Source organism: Halichoerus grypus, chromosome 1 (assembly GCF_964656455.1).
Source record: "Halichoerus grypus chromosome 1, mHalGry1.hap1.1, whole genome shotgun sequence".
NCBI lineage: Eukaryota > Metazoa > Chordata > Mammalia > Carnivora > Phocidae > Halichoerus > Halichoerus grypus.
Window position 1 is genome coordinate 164961533 of NC_135712.1, and position 18654 is coordinate 164980186.

The 18654-nt window shown below is 39.9% G+C and overlaps 2 protein-coding genes across 9 annotated transcripts in view; both read right to left on the reverse strand.

Moving 5' to 3' along the window:
- ATG7 (autophagy related 7) overlaps positions 1-18654 on the reverse strand; it is a 231462-nt gene that overhangs the window by 41830 nt on the left and 170978 nt on the right. For 5 of the 8 annotated variants that reach the window (XM_078074983.1, XM_078074986.1, XM_078074984.1 and 2 more), the window contains exon 19: positions 3292-3360. The exons of the other annotated variants lie outside the window; for them this stretch is intronic. In XM_078074983.1, the coding sequence (XP_077931109.1) occupies positions 3292-3360 (69 nt within the window). The remainder of the gene's footprint in view (positions 1-3291; positions 3361-18654) is intronic. 8 annotated transcript variants of the gene reach the window in all.
- The window catches only part of LOC118541628 (uncharacterized), a 42669-nt gene continuing 29936 nt past the window's right edge, over positions 5922-18654 (reverse strand). The window contains exon 4 of the mRNA XM_078062377.1: positions 5922-10247. Within this exon, the coding sequence (XP_077918503.1) occupies positions 9681-10247 (567 nt within the window). The 3' untranslated portion in view covers positions 5922-9680. The remainder of the gene's footprint in view (positions 10248-18654) is intronic.

The window sequence follows — 18654 nt, forward strand, 5'->3', positions numbered from 1 at the left end:
AAGACAAACAAAAGGTAATATTGTAAAATATACATTCAGGTATGAATGTAGGGAATTGTTCTGCCTGAGAGCCGGTGGGTATCTATTTCAGACAAGGTGGCTAGTCCCAGAGATCCTGTGGCCTGATGGGCGGGGTGGGTGCCATTCTCAGGCCGGATGAAAGAAAGATGATACCGAAAGGGGGTAAAGATATAGGATTTCAGGCAACTCTGTGTCAGGCACGTATCTTCCTTCTGATTTCTGCAGACACCAGCTGGCTGGGGGAGGTGGGAAGACAGGCCCACAGAAGAGAGCATCTCCCCAGTGGAAGAGGAAAACAGGGAAGCCGGGGGAGAAAGTCATTCTGGGTTCAAAGAAATCAACTTAGAAAGCTTCCCTTATAAAAATAGCCATTGGCAAATCCTAGCCTATTTATATCACCCGACCAAGATCACTATCAGATCCTGGGCTGAATCACAAGACCCTGTAAATAATCCTCACAAGTATGGGGCACTGGCTGCCTTATTTATGGGAAGATATCTGAAACACTGCTGGAGCAACTGAGTCAGGGAAAATCTGAGTGCTGGCACCAAATGGTACACTTGCAAGTGGATCTCACTTTACAGAAATAGATAGGTTCCTGAAAAGTTGGCTCTAAAATTAATTCACTTAATGGAGTCATATTTTCCTAGTGAATCACATTTTTAAACTAGAGATGGACGGGGGGAAGGGAGACCAAAAAAATAAGATGATGGTGACCCTAAGACTAAATAAAAACCACTCTTCATTCAGCAAACTTTAAAATCACTTATTTAAAAGGCCATTATAAATGCTCATAAAATAGAAGCGATTTGTCAGCAAATACATGTCTAGTGCTTGTGATGTACAGGGAATTGCACCAGGCTTTGTGGGGGCTAGGAAGACTCCAGTGTCTGCCCCTTGGGAGCTCACAATCTGGGACTTTAAAGAAAATAATACTGAACATTCATGTTCCGTCAGAAAACATCCCCTGGGACGGAGATGAGAGGTGTGTGTGAGGGGTTGCCTGGCCCTTTAAGTGCTATCTGGGCTTGGACCAGCTCTGTCTCCCTCCTGCCAGAAGCCAACAGGGTTCGCCTGTAAGTATGCCTTTTCAAACTCTTCTTTTATAAGCTAAAAACTGTTGGCCATGTGGTGCTGTGTCAAAATTGTTATTTATTTAACTTAAAAAAAAAAAAGAACGAAAAAATGAAAAACCCCCATGATCTGGGTACCTTAATAAAATGAGAAGAGTTAAGGTACTTAAAGCTCTCTGAAAATTTAAAGGCTGTATGTACAACCGAAGGAGCTGTTATTTTAAACTTTAAAGGACACTTGCTCAAGGTATTTGTTTGTTTGGAAAAAGCTTGCCTCCTACTTTTTATGCTCTCTTGCACATAGAGTACTACTGGTCACTGGTGACAGGACTAGATATCTAATTTGTTATTGGTTCTCTCAGTACAGATCATGGCATACTGAGTCCGCTTTGAGCAAGGGAAAAACACACTCCGACATGGATAAGACTGTTGTCTCTGAGCTAATAACAATGTTGCCAGTGATTACAGGCATATGCACAGAATTGGGGAACATTAGCTCAAAATTGCTATATCCCTTAGACACTATACACCTCAGAAACTGGTAACACTGGGGGAGCGTGTCCATAGCTAGTAAGAGCGAAACTCTTCCTGGCATTTCTGACTCAGATCTGAAAGTGCACAAAATGTCAGAGAATAAACAGCCATTTTTGAATAACAGAAACACATTTTTTTGTTTCAATTCCATAGTGATGAATGAAGCTGTGGCAGCAGAGACTGCGATTTATCCTAATACCACTTCTTCCCTTCTTCCTTTTACTGGCAGAACTCCTTCCAGCTTTTTAATAGCAACGTAAAGGGCTGCCCTGAAGACTACATTTCCCAGCCTGCCTTACACTACAAGTGGTCATGTGACTGCCTGCTGAACAATGGGATGGGATCAACTTCCAAGTCATGTCCTTTAAAAGAGAAATCACTTACCCTCCCCTTTCCACATTCTAGAGGGTGGACTTGGCATTGCCAAGTCAGCTTTGACATCCCCCAGCAGGGCTTCTTAACCCTGGAGTCCACAGACCCGGCAAGAGGTCCATAAATAGAAATACTGGTTTTGTAAACTTCGATGGGAAGAAAACTATGTAACTTTCTTTTCACTAACCTCTATCTGAAATTTAGCATTTCCTTCAGTTATCATGTAGGGAACAAACCATAAGTGGTATTTGCCATATCTATGACTGTCACCAACTGAAATTATAGATATTTTAATATCACATTATATTTGTTATGGATTATCTTGAAAAATCACATATACTTATCAATACTTTGAAATTATAGTAGCTGTTAGAATTGCCACTAGATCATTACTTGTATCAATAAAGCACATATTATTATAGCATGAGTTCATTTTATTTTTTTATACTTTGACAATTATATTTAAACATAATTAATTTCCATTGTAATTCTATGTGTTTTATCTTAGACATTTAAAAATATTACTCTGTGAAGTAGTCTGTAGGCTTTGTCATAGTGCCAAAGGGATTGATGGCACCAAAAGTACATTATAAAGCCTTACCTAGGGGGTGGCAGAGTAGTAATATTTATGAAACTCAGGTCTGTGGATGACCTTGTAGAGCAGAGCTACCCTTGAAGTTCTGGACCACTCCTCTAGATCAGGGCTGCCCAACAAAACTTTCTGGGATGATGAAAATGTTCTATATATGTTGTTCAATACAATAGCCTCTAGTCAAGTGGCTTTTAAGTGCTTGAGATGTGCCCAGTACAAATGAGGAACTGAATTTCAAATTTTATTTAACTATACTTGATTTAAATGTAAATAGCCACAAGTACCTAGTGGCTACCATATTGGATAGCACAGGTCTAGATTTTTATATGAAAGAGAAACAGATTTCTGTCTTGTTTGAACTGCCATATTTTTGGGTCTCCCTGTTATAGCACTTCATCCTATACCTTAACTAATACACAACCCTTCCTAGAGTCAATAATAATAGTAACATACCAGGGATAGAAGGTACATTTGTACAAAGTCAACACATAAAGAAGAAAAAAAAAAGAAACTCACTAATTAAAACCAAGAATTGTAATAGGAATTTTCTAGTTAACAGGCATTCACATATACATCATTTTGCCTGATATCTATTATCACCCTGTGATTATTATTGCCCCTATCTTATTCTCAAAGAGGTTAGGTGACTTTGCTGAAGTCACACAGAGAGTATAGCCAGGAGTGAATTCCAGATCTTACCACCACCACACCATGTGCTTTCTTTCCAGCATTTTGAATGCTCTGGACGGTAGTCCCACCCACTGATTTCTGGAGAGGAGAGAGGAGGCAATGGAGGTTGAATCAGTCACCAATAGCCAAAGATGTAATCAATTATGCCTATGTAATGAAGGCTCCATTAAAAACTCAAAAGGATGAGGTTCAGAGACCTTCCAGGTTGGTGAACTAGAACACTCCCATGTACCACTGTGCTAAGCCCCAAACTCCACAAGGACAGAGCTCCTTTGTTCGGGTCCTCACCCTATTATCTCTTCATCTGGCTACTGATTCATATCCTTTAATATCCTTTGTAATAATTCAGTAATCTCGTAAGATGATTTCCAGAGTTCTGTGAGCCACTAGCAACTTAATTGAACCCAAGGACGGGGTCACGGGAACCTCTGACTTATAGCCCATTGGGTAATAACATGGACTTGTAACTGGCATCGGAAGTGGAGGGCAGTCTTGAGGACTGATGCAAGCTGATATTATCTCTGGGTAGATAGCGTCAGAATTGAGTTGAACTGTAGGACACCCAGCTGGTGTTAGAGAACTGCGTGGTGTGGGGGACCCCTCCCCCAGTAGGAATTGGGTACTAAATCTTTAATGTCTACATTGTTACATCTTGACTTCATGATTTTTTTCCCCCTCAGGTTGAAGCATTGTGTATCTATTTCCCATTTTGGTAAATGAGCGTTTAGCTATCTTCCACTGAGAGCCCCCTCACCCCCACAATCATAAACTCTTACCTTCCCCTCCTTTCATCTTGTCAACATAATTATAATTCCATTTAGATCAGTATCTAATTGCTGTATCAAGGTGCCTGTGTAATATGCTAGGATTACTTTTCATTTCTTCTACAAGGTTGTTTTCCCTGGAGTTAACAACTGTCTTTTTTGTTTTACTTTGTTCTTAAATACTTATCCATAATTTAATCCCAAACTTTCTGCCAACTGTCTAAATCTCCTAAATAAATGTTCAGACACATTAGGTATTTAAGCAATTTCATTTCCTTAACAAAATCTGTGCTGGAGACTTCTGCCCTGATCCAATCTGTTGTAGTTGCCCTTATTGCATCAGGTCATCCTGAGGATTCCTCTGTCTCCCTCCTGTGTGCCATCAACCTTTTCCCATTTACCATGTCTTCTTTCTTGGTTTATTTTTGTTTTTCTAGAGTTCATCCTTCAGTGGTTTCCTCAAAAACGGTGAATAAAAGGTAAATTTTTGGAGAGCCTGCATATCTGAAAATATCTTTATTCTAGCTTCATACTCAATTAACAGTTTGTCTGGATACAGAATTGTAGATTAGAAATAATTTTCCTTCATGGTTTGAAAGCATTGTTTCACTGGCTTCTGGTTTCTAGCATAGTTACTGAGAAGTCGAAAACCATTCTGATTTTTGTGTTTTCTCTGTCTTTCTTTCTGCAACTTCTATCATCTGGATGTTGGCATTCCTACCCCGATCCATAATTTGCTTATCTGTTATACCCTATTTTTCATTTCTTTGTCCTTTTAATTTCTGGAAGATATTCTGAATTTCATAGTCTACTCCTTCTGTTGAATTTCAAACTTACTATATTTTTAATTTCTGAGAGTTCTTTTTTTAAAAGATTTTTTATTTTTTATTTGACAGAGAGAGAGAGCACAAGCAGGGGGAGAGATATGCAGAGGGAGAAGCAGACTCCCTGCTGAGCAGGGAGCCCGATGTGGGGCTCAATCCCAGGACCCTGGGATCATGACCCGAGCCGAAGGCAGACTTAACTGTCTGAGCCACCCAGGCACCCCTGAGAGTTCTTTTTCACTATCTGAATATCCCTTTTCATGGCCCTTTGTTCTTGTTTCATGAATATATTCTTTTGTCTCAATGAGAATATAAATAATAGAGGAATTTTTTGGAGTATCTAAAATTTTCATCTCTTGACATAGTCTGTTTCCTTCAAATTTAGTTTAGTCTCTGTCTTTAAGTTAGATGCCTGGAAATTCTTGGTTTCTGCTCCTATTTAAGGAGTTACTCAGAAGTTGTTTGAGGTCTACTGTGGACTTCAGTGTAGGGTCATCTGGCTGAGCTATCATGTCACAGAGCTCCTGACATTTTCTCTTTAGGGTTGGGCAGATTCCCTGGAGATGGAGCATCCTCTCTCCTGTCTGGAAGGTATTTAGCTTGATGATCTGTGCTGTGGGTGCCCAGTGTGGGGAGGTCTGATCTCTCTGTATTTGATATGTAAACATTCGTTCAATCCCATGTTTTTAGTGCTACACATCCTACTTTCAACTCTGATATGTCCTTGTCCAGAAACTCTGTTTTACTCTCACCAGTAAGTAAACTTCAGTTTCCTACCTGGAGCTGGGTAGGCACTTGTCCTATTGTGCAAAGCTAGCATGAGAGGCTAAGGATTTAATTGCCTCTTAAGACATTCAACCAACCCTTCTGTTTTAAGTCTCATATTTACTTCCCATCTTCAGATGCATCTACTGTCCCCACTTCTCAAGTCTTCAGGTAGCTCTGTGGAAACTCTTGGCTTTCTCTACTGGCTGGTTTAGAATTTAACTTTCTTTCTGTCCATCTCTCTTAGTTAGTTTGGACTGCTATATCAAAAACACAACAGGCTGGGTAATTTAAGCAACAAACATTTATTTCTCATAGTTCTGGAGGCTGGGAAGTTCAAGATCAAAGTGCCAGCAGACAATGGTGTCTGGTGAGAGGCTGCTTCCTCGTTCACAGATGACTATCTTCTCACTGTGTCCTCCCAGGTGGAAGGCCAAGGAGTTCTTTGGGGTCCCTTTCATAAGGCCACTAATCCCATTCATGAGCAGTCCACCGCCATGACCTAGTCACCTCCCAAAGGCCCCACACCTCCAAATACCATCACAATGGGGATTGGTTTATGAATTTTAGTGGGACACAAACATTCAGGCTATAGCACCATCTTTCCAGATTCCAAATTTTTTGTTGCCATTGTTTGCTCTCCTATTCTTATTATCTTTGAGCGTTAAAAAATACCCCTTTACACTCAGGGTGTTATAGGAAGGATAACAAATAAACATGCTTGATCTTTTCTTTTCTTTCTTTCTTTTTTTTTGAGTAACACATTCATATGGTTCAAGCTTCAGAAGGAAAAAAGATTATATAATGTAGTCTCTCTCCCATCCTTAATGCCCAGCCATCCAAAAGCCCTCCTAGGAAGAAACCAATGTCGCCAATTTCTGGCATCCCTCAGCCTACCTTAATCCTAGATTTTACTCTATATTATCAGCCTATTTGTATCCTTTTAGTCTTTGCTTTATTGCTATAGCTCCTATCATATTGTATGAAGAATTTCTTGAGGCAACAGATAAAAAACTGAAGGAGCCTAGCTTTTGGGGGGAGGATTAAAACAATGATAAGATTTATCTTTTTTATCCCTTCTATTTTATGTACACTTTCTCACCTTGTATGGCCCTGTTCACTGCCTCAGACACCAAGGAGTAACCACAAAAGCTTCTCCCCAGCTACTAATAAATCAGCTCTATAAGAAGGGATCTGAGAAATTGTTTTTGTGTGAATGACTAATACAGCCTACTCTGCCATTCTTCCCCTGAAGTGGCTGAATTTTCACAGGAGATAAAACTTAAGGTCAAAGGAATTAAACTCTAGTGGCTGCCATTTTGGGAGTCACCCAGGGCAACAGGTCACTTTTGCCAAGATGTGCTGTTACTGGGACTATGCTTACCAGGAAAACAGGGTCAAGCCAGAGCAGACTCTCAACACTAGACGATTTTCAAACTATGCAAATGCCAAAGAAGCTATCTCTTAATATAGGGAGCACCAAAGCTGAATAGGCCAACTGAAACATTCATACATTAATAAAGATGCTGCTTATAGTCATTTTCCATCTAAATAATAATGTTGGGAAACAGTACTGATTAACAAAATTACCATGAAGTAAACTTAAAATAAAAATTATCCATAAATTGTGCTTTTTAAAATGAGTGTCTTCAAAAATGTAACTGAACCCAAGATAGCAAAATGTTAGCTTCCAGTTCTATGATAAAGTAGATGGTATCAGACTCACTTTCTTGCCATAAACAATAAAAACTTGACAAAATATATAAAATAACAGTTACCTGGCTCAGAGAGCAACCAACACAGAAACTCAAGCAGGGAGCAATTGTTTTGATAGAGGGATGAGGCAGAAATAAAAGTTCGATGCTGCTAAGGTGGCTGAGATTTGGGGAGCAGGGTGGTAGAGATGGTTGAATGTGAGGGAGGGAACCCAGAAATCTACATGGAAATTGCCCTTGGATCCTTGGCTAACTCTTGGGCTACTGAGTGGTGGCTGAGACTCCTAAAAGTCTGGGAGAAAGTATGTGCTGTGAAGCTGAGACACTCTGAGTGGAAATGCCAGGTATTAAACAGTATTGGAAAGATGTGGGATTTGGGGTGATGGGAGAGTGGAAGACATAGGTGAACATACCAAACATTGACTTACAACTCAGAAAAGCCACCCATAAGATTATCAATCATACTTAGCAGTAAGGGGACCCTAAAGTAGATATTCCCTAAATAAGTCCTTCTAGTAACTTAGCTGACTGAACAAATTTAAAGACTCTATAGAATACTATAAGATAGTCTAGAGTAAATCTAGCATTTGCAGTGTCTGGCATATAATAAATATTTACTAAATATTGCCCTCCACCCCCTGAAAACTGTAAAAGGCACCAATTATCAAGAGATAAAACAGTGATTAAAAGCAGAGCTAATCCAGATATTTGACTTAGCAAAGACTCCAAAATAACTGTGATTAATATAGTCAAAAGAAAAGAGATAGAAAAACCAGATGAAAAAATAGAATATTTGAACTTAGAAGCCACAAAAATAAAAAATCCAAAAAACTTCCCAGAACTTCCAAAAACAGTATCAGAGATTAAAAACTCACTGGATGGATTCAACAGTAGAGTAGATATGCAGCAGACAGGATTAATGAGCCAGTAGATAGGTCAATATTATATATCCCAAATAAAGCACAAAGAGAAAAAAAACAGAAAAAGCAAAACAGAAAGTAATATAGAGCCATAGTCAGATGATCTAACATGCATGCAATTAGACTCACATTAGCTGGAAAAAGAAAGAATGGAAAAGAAGACAAATTTGGAAAAAATGGCAAATAATATTCAAAATCTGAGGAAACATATCTACCCCACAGATTCAAGAAGCTCAGTGATCCTCAGGCAAGACAATAAACAGAACCAAACCTAGGTACATCACAAATTGATAAAAAGCAAAGATAAAGAGAAAATCTTAAAAGTACCCATGGTGGGGTAGGGGGCGGGGAAAGGACACATTATCCTCCAGGAAACAACAATAAGAATGAATGTTGATGGAAGTTAAAAACATGTTACTAAACATGTTTTTGTTTAGTAAAACAAACTGGCTCAAGATGGCTCAACCAAGAAATCAAAGAGGACATCAAAATTACATAAGGAGACAAATGAAAATGAAAACACAATGGTCCAAAATCTTTGGGATGCAGCAAAAGTGGTTCTAAGAGGGATGCTTATAACCATGCAGGCCTACCTCAAGAAGCAAGAAAAATCTCAAACATTAACGACCTAACCTTACCCCTAAAAGAGCTAGAAAAAGAACAAACAAAACCCAAAACAGTAGAAGGAAGGAAATAATAAAGATTAAAGTAGAAATAAGTGAAATAGAATTTTAAAAAACCCCAACAGAACAGATCAATGGAACCAGGAGCTGGTTCTTTGAAAAGATCAACAAAATTGATAAACCTTTAGCCAGACTTATTTAAAAAAAGAGAGAGGACTCAAACAAAATCAGAAATGAAAGAGGAGAAATAACAACCAATATCACAGAAATACAAAGGGTTATAAAAGAATATTATGAAAACCTATATGACAACAAATTGGACAAACTAAAATAAATGGATAAATTCCTAGAAACATATAACCTCTTAATCAGGAAGAAACATATAACTCTCCCGAATCAAGAAGAAATAGAAAATTTGAACAGATCGATTACCAGGAATAAAATTGAATCAGTAACAAACAAAAGTCCAGCACCAGAGAGCTTCATAGGTGAATTCTACCAAATCTTTTTTTTTTTTTCTTTTTTACTGGCTTCTTAGAGTTTATTTTCTACTTGGTATAAGGCACATGGTTACAGGGCGTCAGGAAAGTTTACATATGGCATGGATAGTAAGAGTGGGGCTTTCTCAACTTCCTTTTTGGTGTTTTGCTGTTTTGATATAAAAGAACCCAAGTGCTTCTGTTTGCTGCAGCCTGCCTAGTCTACATAGAGGGGAGGGGCGGGGGAGGAATGGCTCTGATGAGCCTAGTGCCTCCTGAAGCCTGGTGGTTGTGGTGGCCACGCAGGATCAGGGCCTGGTGTTGGCTTTGCTAGGCTGGCCACCAGGCTGCTTCCTCATGGCTTCCAAAGCCAAGTCACAGGTGACAGTGTCACTGGAGGCCTGGGGAGATTCTGAGCATTCTGGGGACTCCAACACTATAGGCATGAACGGGAGAGTGGACTTCCCCCAAAAGAAGCTTGCCCACCAGTGATCCAGGTGGGCTTTTGGGAGACTGGGGTGGTGGGGGATGGCTTCCCCAGGATACTCTGCACTTCTGCAAGAGCTGTTACTGGAAGTGGAACCCAGGTGGTGCCGGTAATAGTTGTGGGTGGCCACAAGTGAGCCACTGGAGGGGATGGCTGCCAAGCGGTTGCTTGTGGGTTGGTGGTGACCCCTGGAGGGCCTCGGCCTGTGATCACAGGTGGCAGGGATGGGGACACTAGGCCATGGAGCATTTGCAGAGGAGACTGATGAAGGCCACTCGGTGACCAAGGCACAGGCAGGGTCTCTAACAACATTTAAAGAAGAATTAATACCTATTTTTCTCAAACTATTCCCAAAAACAGAAGAGGAAGAGAAGTTTCCAAATTCATTCTATGAGGCCAACATTATCCTAATACAAAAACCAGATGAAGATACTACAAACAAAAAGAACTGCAGGCCAATATCTCTGACGAACATAAATGCAGACAAATATTAGCAAACCGAACCCAACAATACACTAATAAAAATCATTCACCATGATCACTGGGATTTATTCCATGGATGCAAGAGTGGTTCAATATTCACAAATCAATCAATGTGATAAATCACATTAAGTGAGAAAGGATAAAAACCGTATGATCATTTCAATAGATGCAAAAAAAAAAAAAAAAAAAAAAAGCATCTGACAAAGTACAACACCCATTCATGATAAAAACCCTCAACAAAGTAGGTTTAGAAGGAACAAACCTCACATAATATAGGCCATCTAGGAAAAACTCAAAGCTAATCATCCTTAATGGGAAAAAACTGAGAACTGTCCCCCTAAGGTTAGGAACAACACAAGGATGTCCACTCTTATCCCTTTCATTTAACATAGTCCTGGAAGTCCTAACCACAGCAATCAGACAAGAGAAATAAATAAAAGGCATCCAAATTGGTAAGGAAAAGGTAAAACTTCCACTATTTGCAGATGACATGATAATATATATAGAAATCCCTCAAGACTCCACCAAAAAAAAACTACTATAACTGATAAATGAATTCAGTAAGGTCACAGAATACAAAATTAATATACAGAAATCAATTGCATTTCTGTACACTAACAATGAAGTAGCAGAAGGAGAAATTAAGAACACAACCCCATTTACAATTGCACCAAAAATAATAAAATACCTGGGAATAAACTTAACCAAGGAGGTGAAAGACCTGTACTCTGAAAACTATAAAATGTTTGATGAAAGAAATTCAAGATGACACAAGCAAGTGGAAAGATATTCCATACACATGGACTGGAAGAACAAATACTGTTAAAATGTTCATACTACCCAAAGCAATCTACTGATTTAATGCAATCCCTATCAAAATATCAACAGCATTTTTCACAGAACTGGAGCAAATACTCCTAAAAGTTGTATGGAACCACGAAAGACCCCAAATAGCCAAACCAATCTTGAAAAAGGAAAAAAAAGAACAAAACTAGAGGTACTACAATCCCAGATTTCAAGAAATACTACAAAGCTGTGGTAATCAAAAAGTATGTTATTGGCACAAAAATTGACACATAGATCAATGAAAAAGAATGGAGAGCCCAGAAATACACCCACATTTATATGGTCAATTAATCTTCAACAAAGGAGGCAAGAATATACAATGGGAAAAACACAGCCTCTTCAACAAACGGTGTTGGGCAAACTAGACAGCTACATGCAAAAGAATGAAATTGGACCACTTTCTTACACTATACACAAAAATTAACTCAAAAATGGATTAAGGACCTAAATGTGAGACCTGAAACCATAAAAATCCTAGAAGAGAGCACAGGCAATAAGCTCTCCAACATGGGACATAGCAACATTTTTCTAGATATGTCTCCTGAGGCAAGGGAAATAAAAGCAATAAGAAACTATCAGAAATACATCAAAATGAAAAGCTTCTGCACACTGAAGGAAACAATCAACAAAACTAAAAGGCAACCTACCGAGTGGGAGAAGATATTTGCAAATGACACATTCGATAAAGGGTTAGTATCCAAAATATATAAAAATTTATATAACCCAACACCAAAAAACCAAATAATCTAATTAAAAAGGGGCAGAAGACATGAACAGACATTTCTCCAAAGAAGATATCCAGATGGCCAACAGACACATGAAAAGACGTTCAACATCACTCATCATCAGGGAAATGCAAATCAAAACCACAATAAGATATCACCTCACACCTGTCAGAATGGCTAAAATAAAAACACAAGAAACAACAAATGTTGGCAAGGACGTGGAGTAAAAGGAACCCTCTTGCACTGTTGGTGGGAATGTAAATTGGTAAAGCCACTGTGGAAAACAGTTTGGAGGTTCCTCAAAAAATTAAAAATAGAATTACCATACCATCCAGTAATCCACTAATAGGTATTACCTAAAGAGTATAAAAACACTAATTTGAAGGGACAAATGTACCCCTATGTTTATAGCAGCATTATTTACAATAGCCAAATTATGGAAGCAGCCTAAGTGTTCATTGATAGATGCATGGATAAAGAAGATGTGGTACACACACACACACACACACACAAAGACACGCATGCACGCGTGCGCGCGCACACACACACACACAGGAATATTACTCAGCCTTAAAAAAGAATGAAATCTTGCCATTTGAACAATGTGGATGGACCTAGAGAGTATAAGGCTAAGTAAAGTAAGTCAGAGAAAGACAAATACCATATGATTTTACTCATATGTGAAATTTAAGAAACCAAACAAAGAGAAAAAGAGACAAAAAACAGACTCTACAGAAAACTGATGGTCACCAGAGGGGCAGTGGGTGGGGGGATGGATGAAATAGGTGAAGGGGATTAAGAGAACACTTATTATCATGATGAGCACTGAGTCATGTATAGTTGTATAGAACTGTCGAATCCCTCTATTGTATGCCTGAAACTAATATAACACTGTATGTTAACTATACTGGAATTAAAAAAAAAAATGTTGACTTAAGAAAAATTACACGCACACACAGAAAAATTCACAAAGTAAAAGATTTTAAAAGTTCTGAAGAAAAAAAAAGTCAACTAAAAATTCTATACCCAAGGAGGATGCCCTTTAGAAAGAAGTGTGCAGTAAGGATGCTCTCAGAAAAATAAAACAAATGAGTGTTCATTTCTTGTAGAGAATTGCCCTATGAGTAATACCAAAGGGTATGATGAATCTAAGACAGAATGTTCTTCAGGCTCAAGGGCAAATGCTCTGATATGGAAGTATACAATTTTAAGAAGGAATCAGTAGCTCCAAAATGTAAACATATGGATAAATATAGAGACTACTGACCATTAAAAACAATAGTGATAATAATGCCTTGTGGGGTTTATCACTTAGTAGAAATAAAATATATGGCAAGTGTAACAAAAATGTTGGCAAGGGGAAAACAGAATACACTTTAAGTTTCTTGCTTGCTCGGGCAATGCTGAGGTAAACTGTAATAGATTAATTTGGAAATATCTATAGTAACCACTAAAGAGCTCAAGCCCCACGTTGGGGTAGAATTGACTTAAAAAAAAAAAAAAAAAAGAATAGGGGCCCCTGGGTGGCTCAGATGGTTAAGCGTCTGCCTTCAGCTCAGGTCATGATCCCGGGGTCCTTGGATCGAGCCCCACGTCGGCCTCCTGGCTCAGCGGGGAGCCTGCTTCTTCCTCTCCCCCTGCTCATGCTCTCTCTCTCTCTCTTTCTGTATCTCTGTGTCTCAAATGAATAAATAAAATCTTTAAAAAAAGAAATTAAAAAAAAAGACTAAAAAAATGAAAGATGTTTAAAAAAATTAATAAAATAAAGTAAAAGAAAAGGGAATGAAGGAGGAAAAAACAGAACAGATAAATGCAAAACAAATGACAAGAGAATTAAACTTAACTAAATCAGTATTTATATGTAAATGGCATAAACAATCTAATTAAAATACAAAAACTATCAGATTGGAATTTAAAAAACAGAGATACAACTAAAAAAAACAAACCCCAGATGCAACTAAAAAACCCCAGCAATTTACTTTTCAGCAGGTTGAAAATAAATGATTTATACCATGGCAAATAACAAAAAGAAAGTTTTTGCTATGTCAATATGAGATAAATAGATATTAAAGTAAGACGTATCATGAGAAATAACTAGAGACATTTCACAATGATAAAAGGGTCAATGCAACAGAAAGATAAATGTCCTAAACATTTATGCATCAAATAACTTAGCTTTAAAAGAAATAAAACAAAGCTGAGGATAAAAATAAGGAACAGACAAATCTATAGTTATCACCAGAGATTTTAACACACCTCTCTCACTAACACTTACTATATCAGTAAGGATATAGAAGATTTGAACATGACTAATCAACTCAATTTAACAGACATACATAGAACAGTATATGCAACAACTGCAGAATAGAGATTCTTTTCAAGTACACATGGCACATTTACCAAAATAGATTATATTCTTAGCCATCAAGTAGATCTCAACAAATTTCAAAGGTTTAAAATTATGTTTTCTGACCACTATGGAAATGAGCTAAAGTGCAAGAACAGAAAGATGAGAAAAATCTCCAAATGACTGGAAATCAAGCAACACTACAAGTCTAAGTAACCCATAGGTCCAAGAAGTCACAATCGAAACTAGAATTAATCTCTAAAAGCTAACAGGGCCTGTCCAGGGCCAGGGCAGTCAGGCAATGAAAAAGAGACTGGAGGATGTTAGCTCTGGAAGGGATCCTGGGGCAGTAGACAAATCCTGTTTTACCCTGGAAGGGAATGCAGTCTTAGAAAGGTCAAGTGGCCTGCACAAGGTCTCACAGATAGTCAAGAGGCAGGGCAGGGACACTAAATGCTGGCTCCCTGATTCCAAATGCAGAAGACTTGCCCCCTTTCTTGAGCATGTGCAGAAATCAACACACGAGAGTTAAGACATGTGGGATGACTCTAATTTTAATGGATACTCACTGCTTTCATATGCCTCAAACTCTTGTCCTTATTTAGATGTTTATGCAATTACTTCCACATTACACTCCATCTTGGTGTCTCTTGTATTCATAGCCCTAAGTATTGATACAAATACTGCTGCTATTTACCTCTGGTCTGACCTCAGTTTGACAAAATGAGTATAAATAGAGAAAGAGTAAGTAACAAAAGCTGCCCTCTGTCCACCAATCTGCATTTTGGTCATTCCTGACCGAGTAGCTGCCTTCAAATTTATCCTTTCCTTCCTTTTTTCTATCGCTACTGCCTCCTCCTGTCTCCTGCTCAGACCTCCAGCTGTCCCTTTCCAGTTCATGTCTTTCCTGGCTGCCAAAGGCATTTTTCTAACAGTCCCTACTGTGTCTCTTCTCTGCTTAACATGATTCTATGTGTTCCCCAATTCATCAGGATGAAGTCCATTCAAAATGCTCCCCAGCCCGGCCTCAACCCACCTACCATCCCACCTTTCAAGCTTCACCTCTCTGCACCACCCCCACATGCACCCTACCCATCTGTTACCTGCAAAAGGCAACATTTGTGCCTTTGAACCTGCTGTTCTCATTGTTCATCTTCTCTGTTAGAGCTTTTAGATAAAGCTGAAATGGACTCTCTTCCATGAAATCTTCCCTGTCCCCAAACTGGAATCATTTCCCTCTTTGACACTCTCTGCCCTTCCCCTGTACATACTGATTGGCCTTTATCATATCTCTGGTGTTACAACTATAAATGCATATGCCTGCAGCCTCTAGCACCAGAACACAATCTTACTGAAGGCAGGGCTGTAACCCCTACACCTAGCTTGATACTGGAATAAGTGATGGCTTCCGTATCTGGGGTAACAGAGGATGAGCCTTTTCTAACACAGAAGAAATACAAACATCAGCTGACCTGCCATAAAGACAGGTGCCTAGAAGGGATGCGATGGGTAGAAGTCAAACGGTATCACCAGCAGGCCAGGACTGCACCACAGTAGTGTCTGATGTTCACAGTGGGTACTCTGCTGAAAGGTCATTTCCTCTCACAGGGTCTGCCCCCTTTCTAGAGGGCCATGACCAGAGTCTAGTGAGATGTGTCCAAGGGGGTATAGCCTGCCGAAGTACAGCAGGGTAGTAAATCAGTGGATGGCCTCAGTCATTAGGAGCTTCTCCAAGAGGAGCTTTTCTTCCCCACAAGGACATTTCAACTTCAGCAGGTCTGAGGTAAAGAACGGAGTTTATTTTAAAGGGAAAATAAAAATTCCCAGGTGAATTAATGCACCACTCTCCAAATTAAAAACCCTGAGGTAAACCAAAGTGCTGTCTCTTTGTTTTTTTGTTTTTAAAGATTTTAAAGAAAAACAAAAAAACAAAAAAACCCCACTCTGCTCTGGTGAACATAGCTGAACTGGGGCTGCACCTAGCAGCCCGGATAAACACCCACTTCTATGAATCATGAATTTCTGAAAGAGAGAGACAGAACCATTTGTTCAGTCTGTGGATCAATGAAGGATACAGCAATAGTGAGAATAGGCGGGTACTATGTGCACAAGGAACAAGTGCAAGGATGTTTGTTGGGGCATTATTTGTGTCAAAAGCTTGGAAACAAATGTTTTTCAACAGAAGAATGGATAGATTTTTAAATATGTCATCAATAAAACACTCCAGGGGCGCCTGGGGGGGCTCAGTTGTTAACCGTCTGCCTTCGGCTCAGGTCATGATCCCAGGGTCCTGGGATCGAGCCCCGCATCGGGCTCCCTGCTTCACGGGAAGCCTGCTTCTCCCTCTCCCACTCCCCCTGCTTGTGTTCCCTCTCTCGCTGTGTCTCTCTCTGTCAAATAAATAAATAAAATCTTTAAAAACAAAAAAACCCCACTCTGCTCTGGTGAACATAGCTGAACTGGGGCTGCACCTAGCAGCCCGGATGAATCTCAGAAGTATACTTTTGAGTGGAAAAAAATAGTTGTGTAAGGATATGTACAGCATGACACTGTCTATATAAAGTTTTATAGAAAATAAGGCGATACCTTATCTAGGGAGACCTCACACATGCAGTCCGGGTATAAAGGCACACAGAGCAATGATAAGGAGCATATTCAGGGCGGGGCTTATCCCTGGGGGATAAGGGGAGAGAGAAGGCCTGTGATCAGGGAAGGGGGGGTGGGGCTTCAACTAAGTATCCCAGTCACTCTTTTTCTTTTAATTTTTAAAAAATTTTTATTATTTTTTATGTTTTTAAAAAGATTTTATGTATTCACTTTAGAGATAGATGGAGACAGAGTGTGAGAGAATGAGAGAGAGCATGAGCAGGGAGAGGAACAGAGGGACAGAGACAAGCAGACTGTGCTGAGCACAGAGCTCCACACGGGGCTTGATCCCAGGACCCTGCAATCATGACCTGAGCCGAAAGCAAGAGTTGGACACTTAACTGACTGAGCCACCCAGGCCCCCATCCCAGTCACTCTTTGGCTGAGTGTGGTATGTATGCTCTCATTACATTCACTAAGTCTTTTTGCATGCCTTAAGTATTTCATAATAAGGTTAATAGTGAAAAAAAGTTCTCAAGTATTCTATGTAAAATCTCCAGTGTTAGGTATTTTAATGCTCTGAGGGCAAAGGATAAAATCCACCACGAGTTTATCAGTCTCTTTTAAGTAAGAGGTGAACTGGGTTCCCCGCCGGGCCTTGCATGGGCAAAATACTGTCTTTAGTGAACCTTACCTCCCTACTCCTCCGCATTTCCCTCCCTGACTCCTCAGCTTTAAGCTGCACTGCACCCTCTTCTTCTGAGAGCAAGCAGCAGATCAACTGCAACACTGCCTGCCCAGTGTAATGAGTCTGACGCCTGCCACAGAGTACTGAGTCCCCGTGGACCTCTCAGGTGGCTGCGGTGTCATGGAAAGAATCCTGCACAGATGGCTCAGGGGATGTATGGTAACTACCTGTGCCACTCGTCCAAGTCTGTGGACCTCTCCTGGCCTAAGTGGCTTCATTTGTAAAGTGGATGGTTTGGATCTCTCAGGTACATCCCTTCCAGCTCTGAAATCTTTGGCACCACAAGCTGCATCCAAAAGACTCTCAGATCTGGTTCTCACCAAGGAGGAAACCTCACGATCAGTTGCCTCTTGCCCTGAACTCTGACACTGGGGAGTTGCACTGGTGTCAGGGTGAGCAAGTTATTTATTAAGAGTGTTCCACAGAAATGCTCTCCCACTTGCCTGAGTCACAGTGAAAACAGGAAGCCCACACCTTTTTCTTCTGAGGACCATCCCATATGCCTACCACCTTCCACCAGCTGTAAAAACGTCTTCATGAAACCCCCACAGAGCCAAAGCCAAAGGGCGCTGTGTGCGGGAGGGGGTGGGATGTCGGGGCAGGAGGCATGCAGGCTGCTTGCCCACAGGAAACCCGCAGCAAAGTCTAGACAGTTCAAGGAGGAATCAGTCCAAGGAGGAATCCGTCCAAGAAGTCTACCCGGAGATAAGGCGCTTCCTAAGTAGTCTCTGCCCCTCAGGCATAAATTACTTCATTTATCCAACGATGGTACAACCGTAAAACTGAGCATAGGACATGGAGCTTAAAATAAAATTTAAAAAATTATAATAGCCCCGCCCCCCCGTTAAAATAGAAAATGGAAGCACATATACAAGGTTCACAAGCTGAGTCTCCTTTCAGTCCTATCCCCAGCCAACCAGTTCTCTTCCCCAGTAGCAACCACTGTTCTCAATTTCTGGTATATCCCTTAGAGTTCAGGCATATACAAGGATATAAACATATAAACACATACACACACATGTATATACACATGTGATTCTTTAAAAAACATAGTACACAT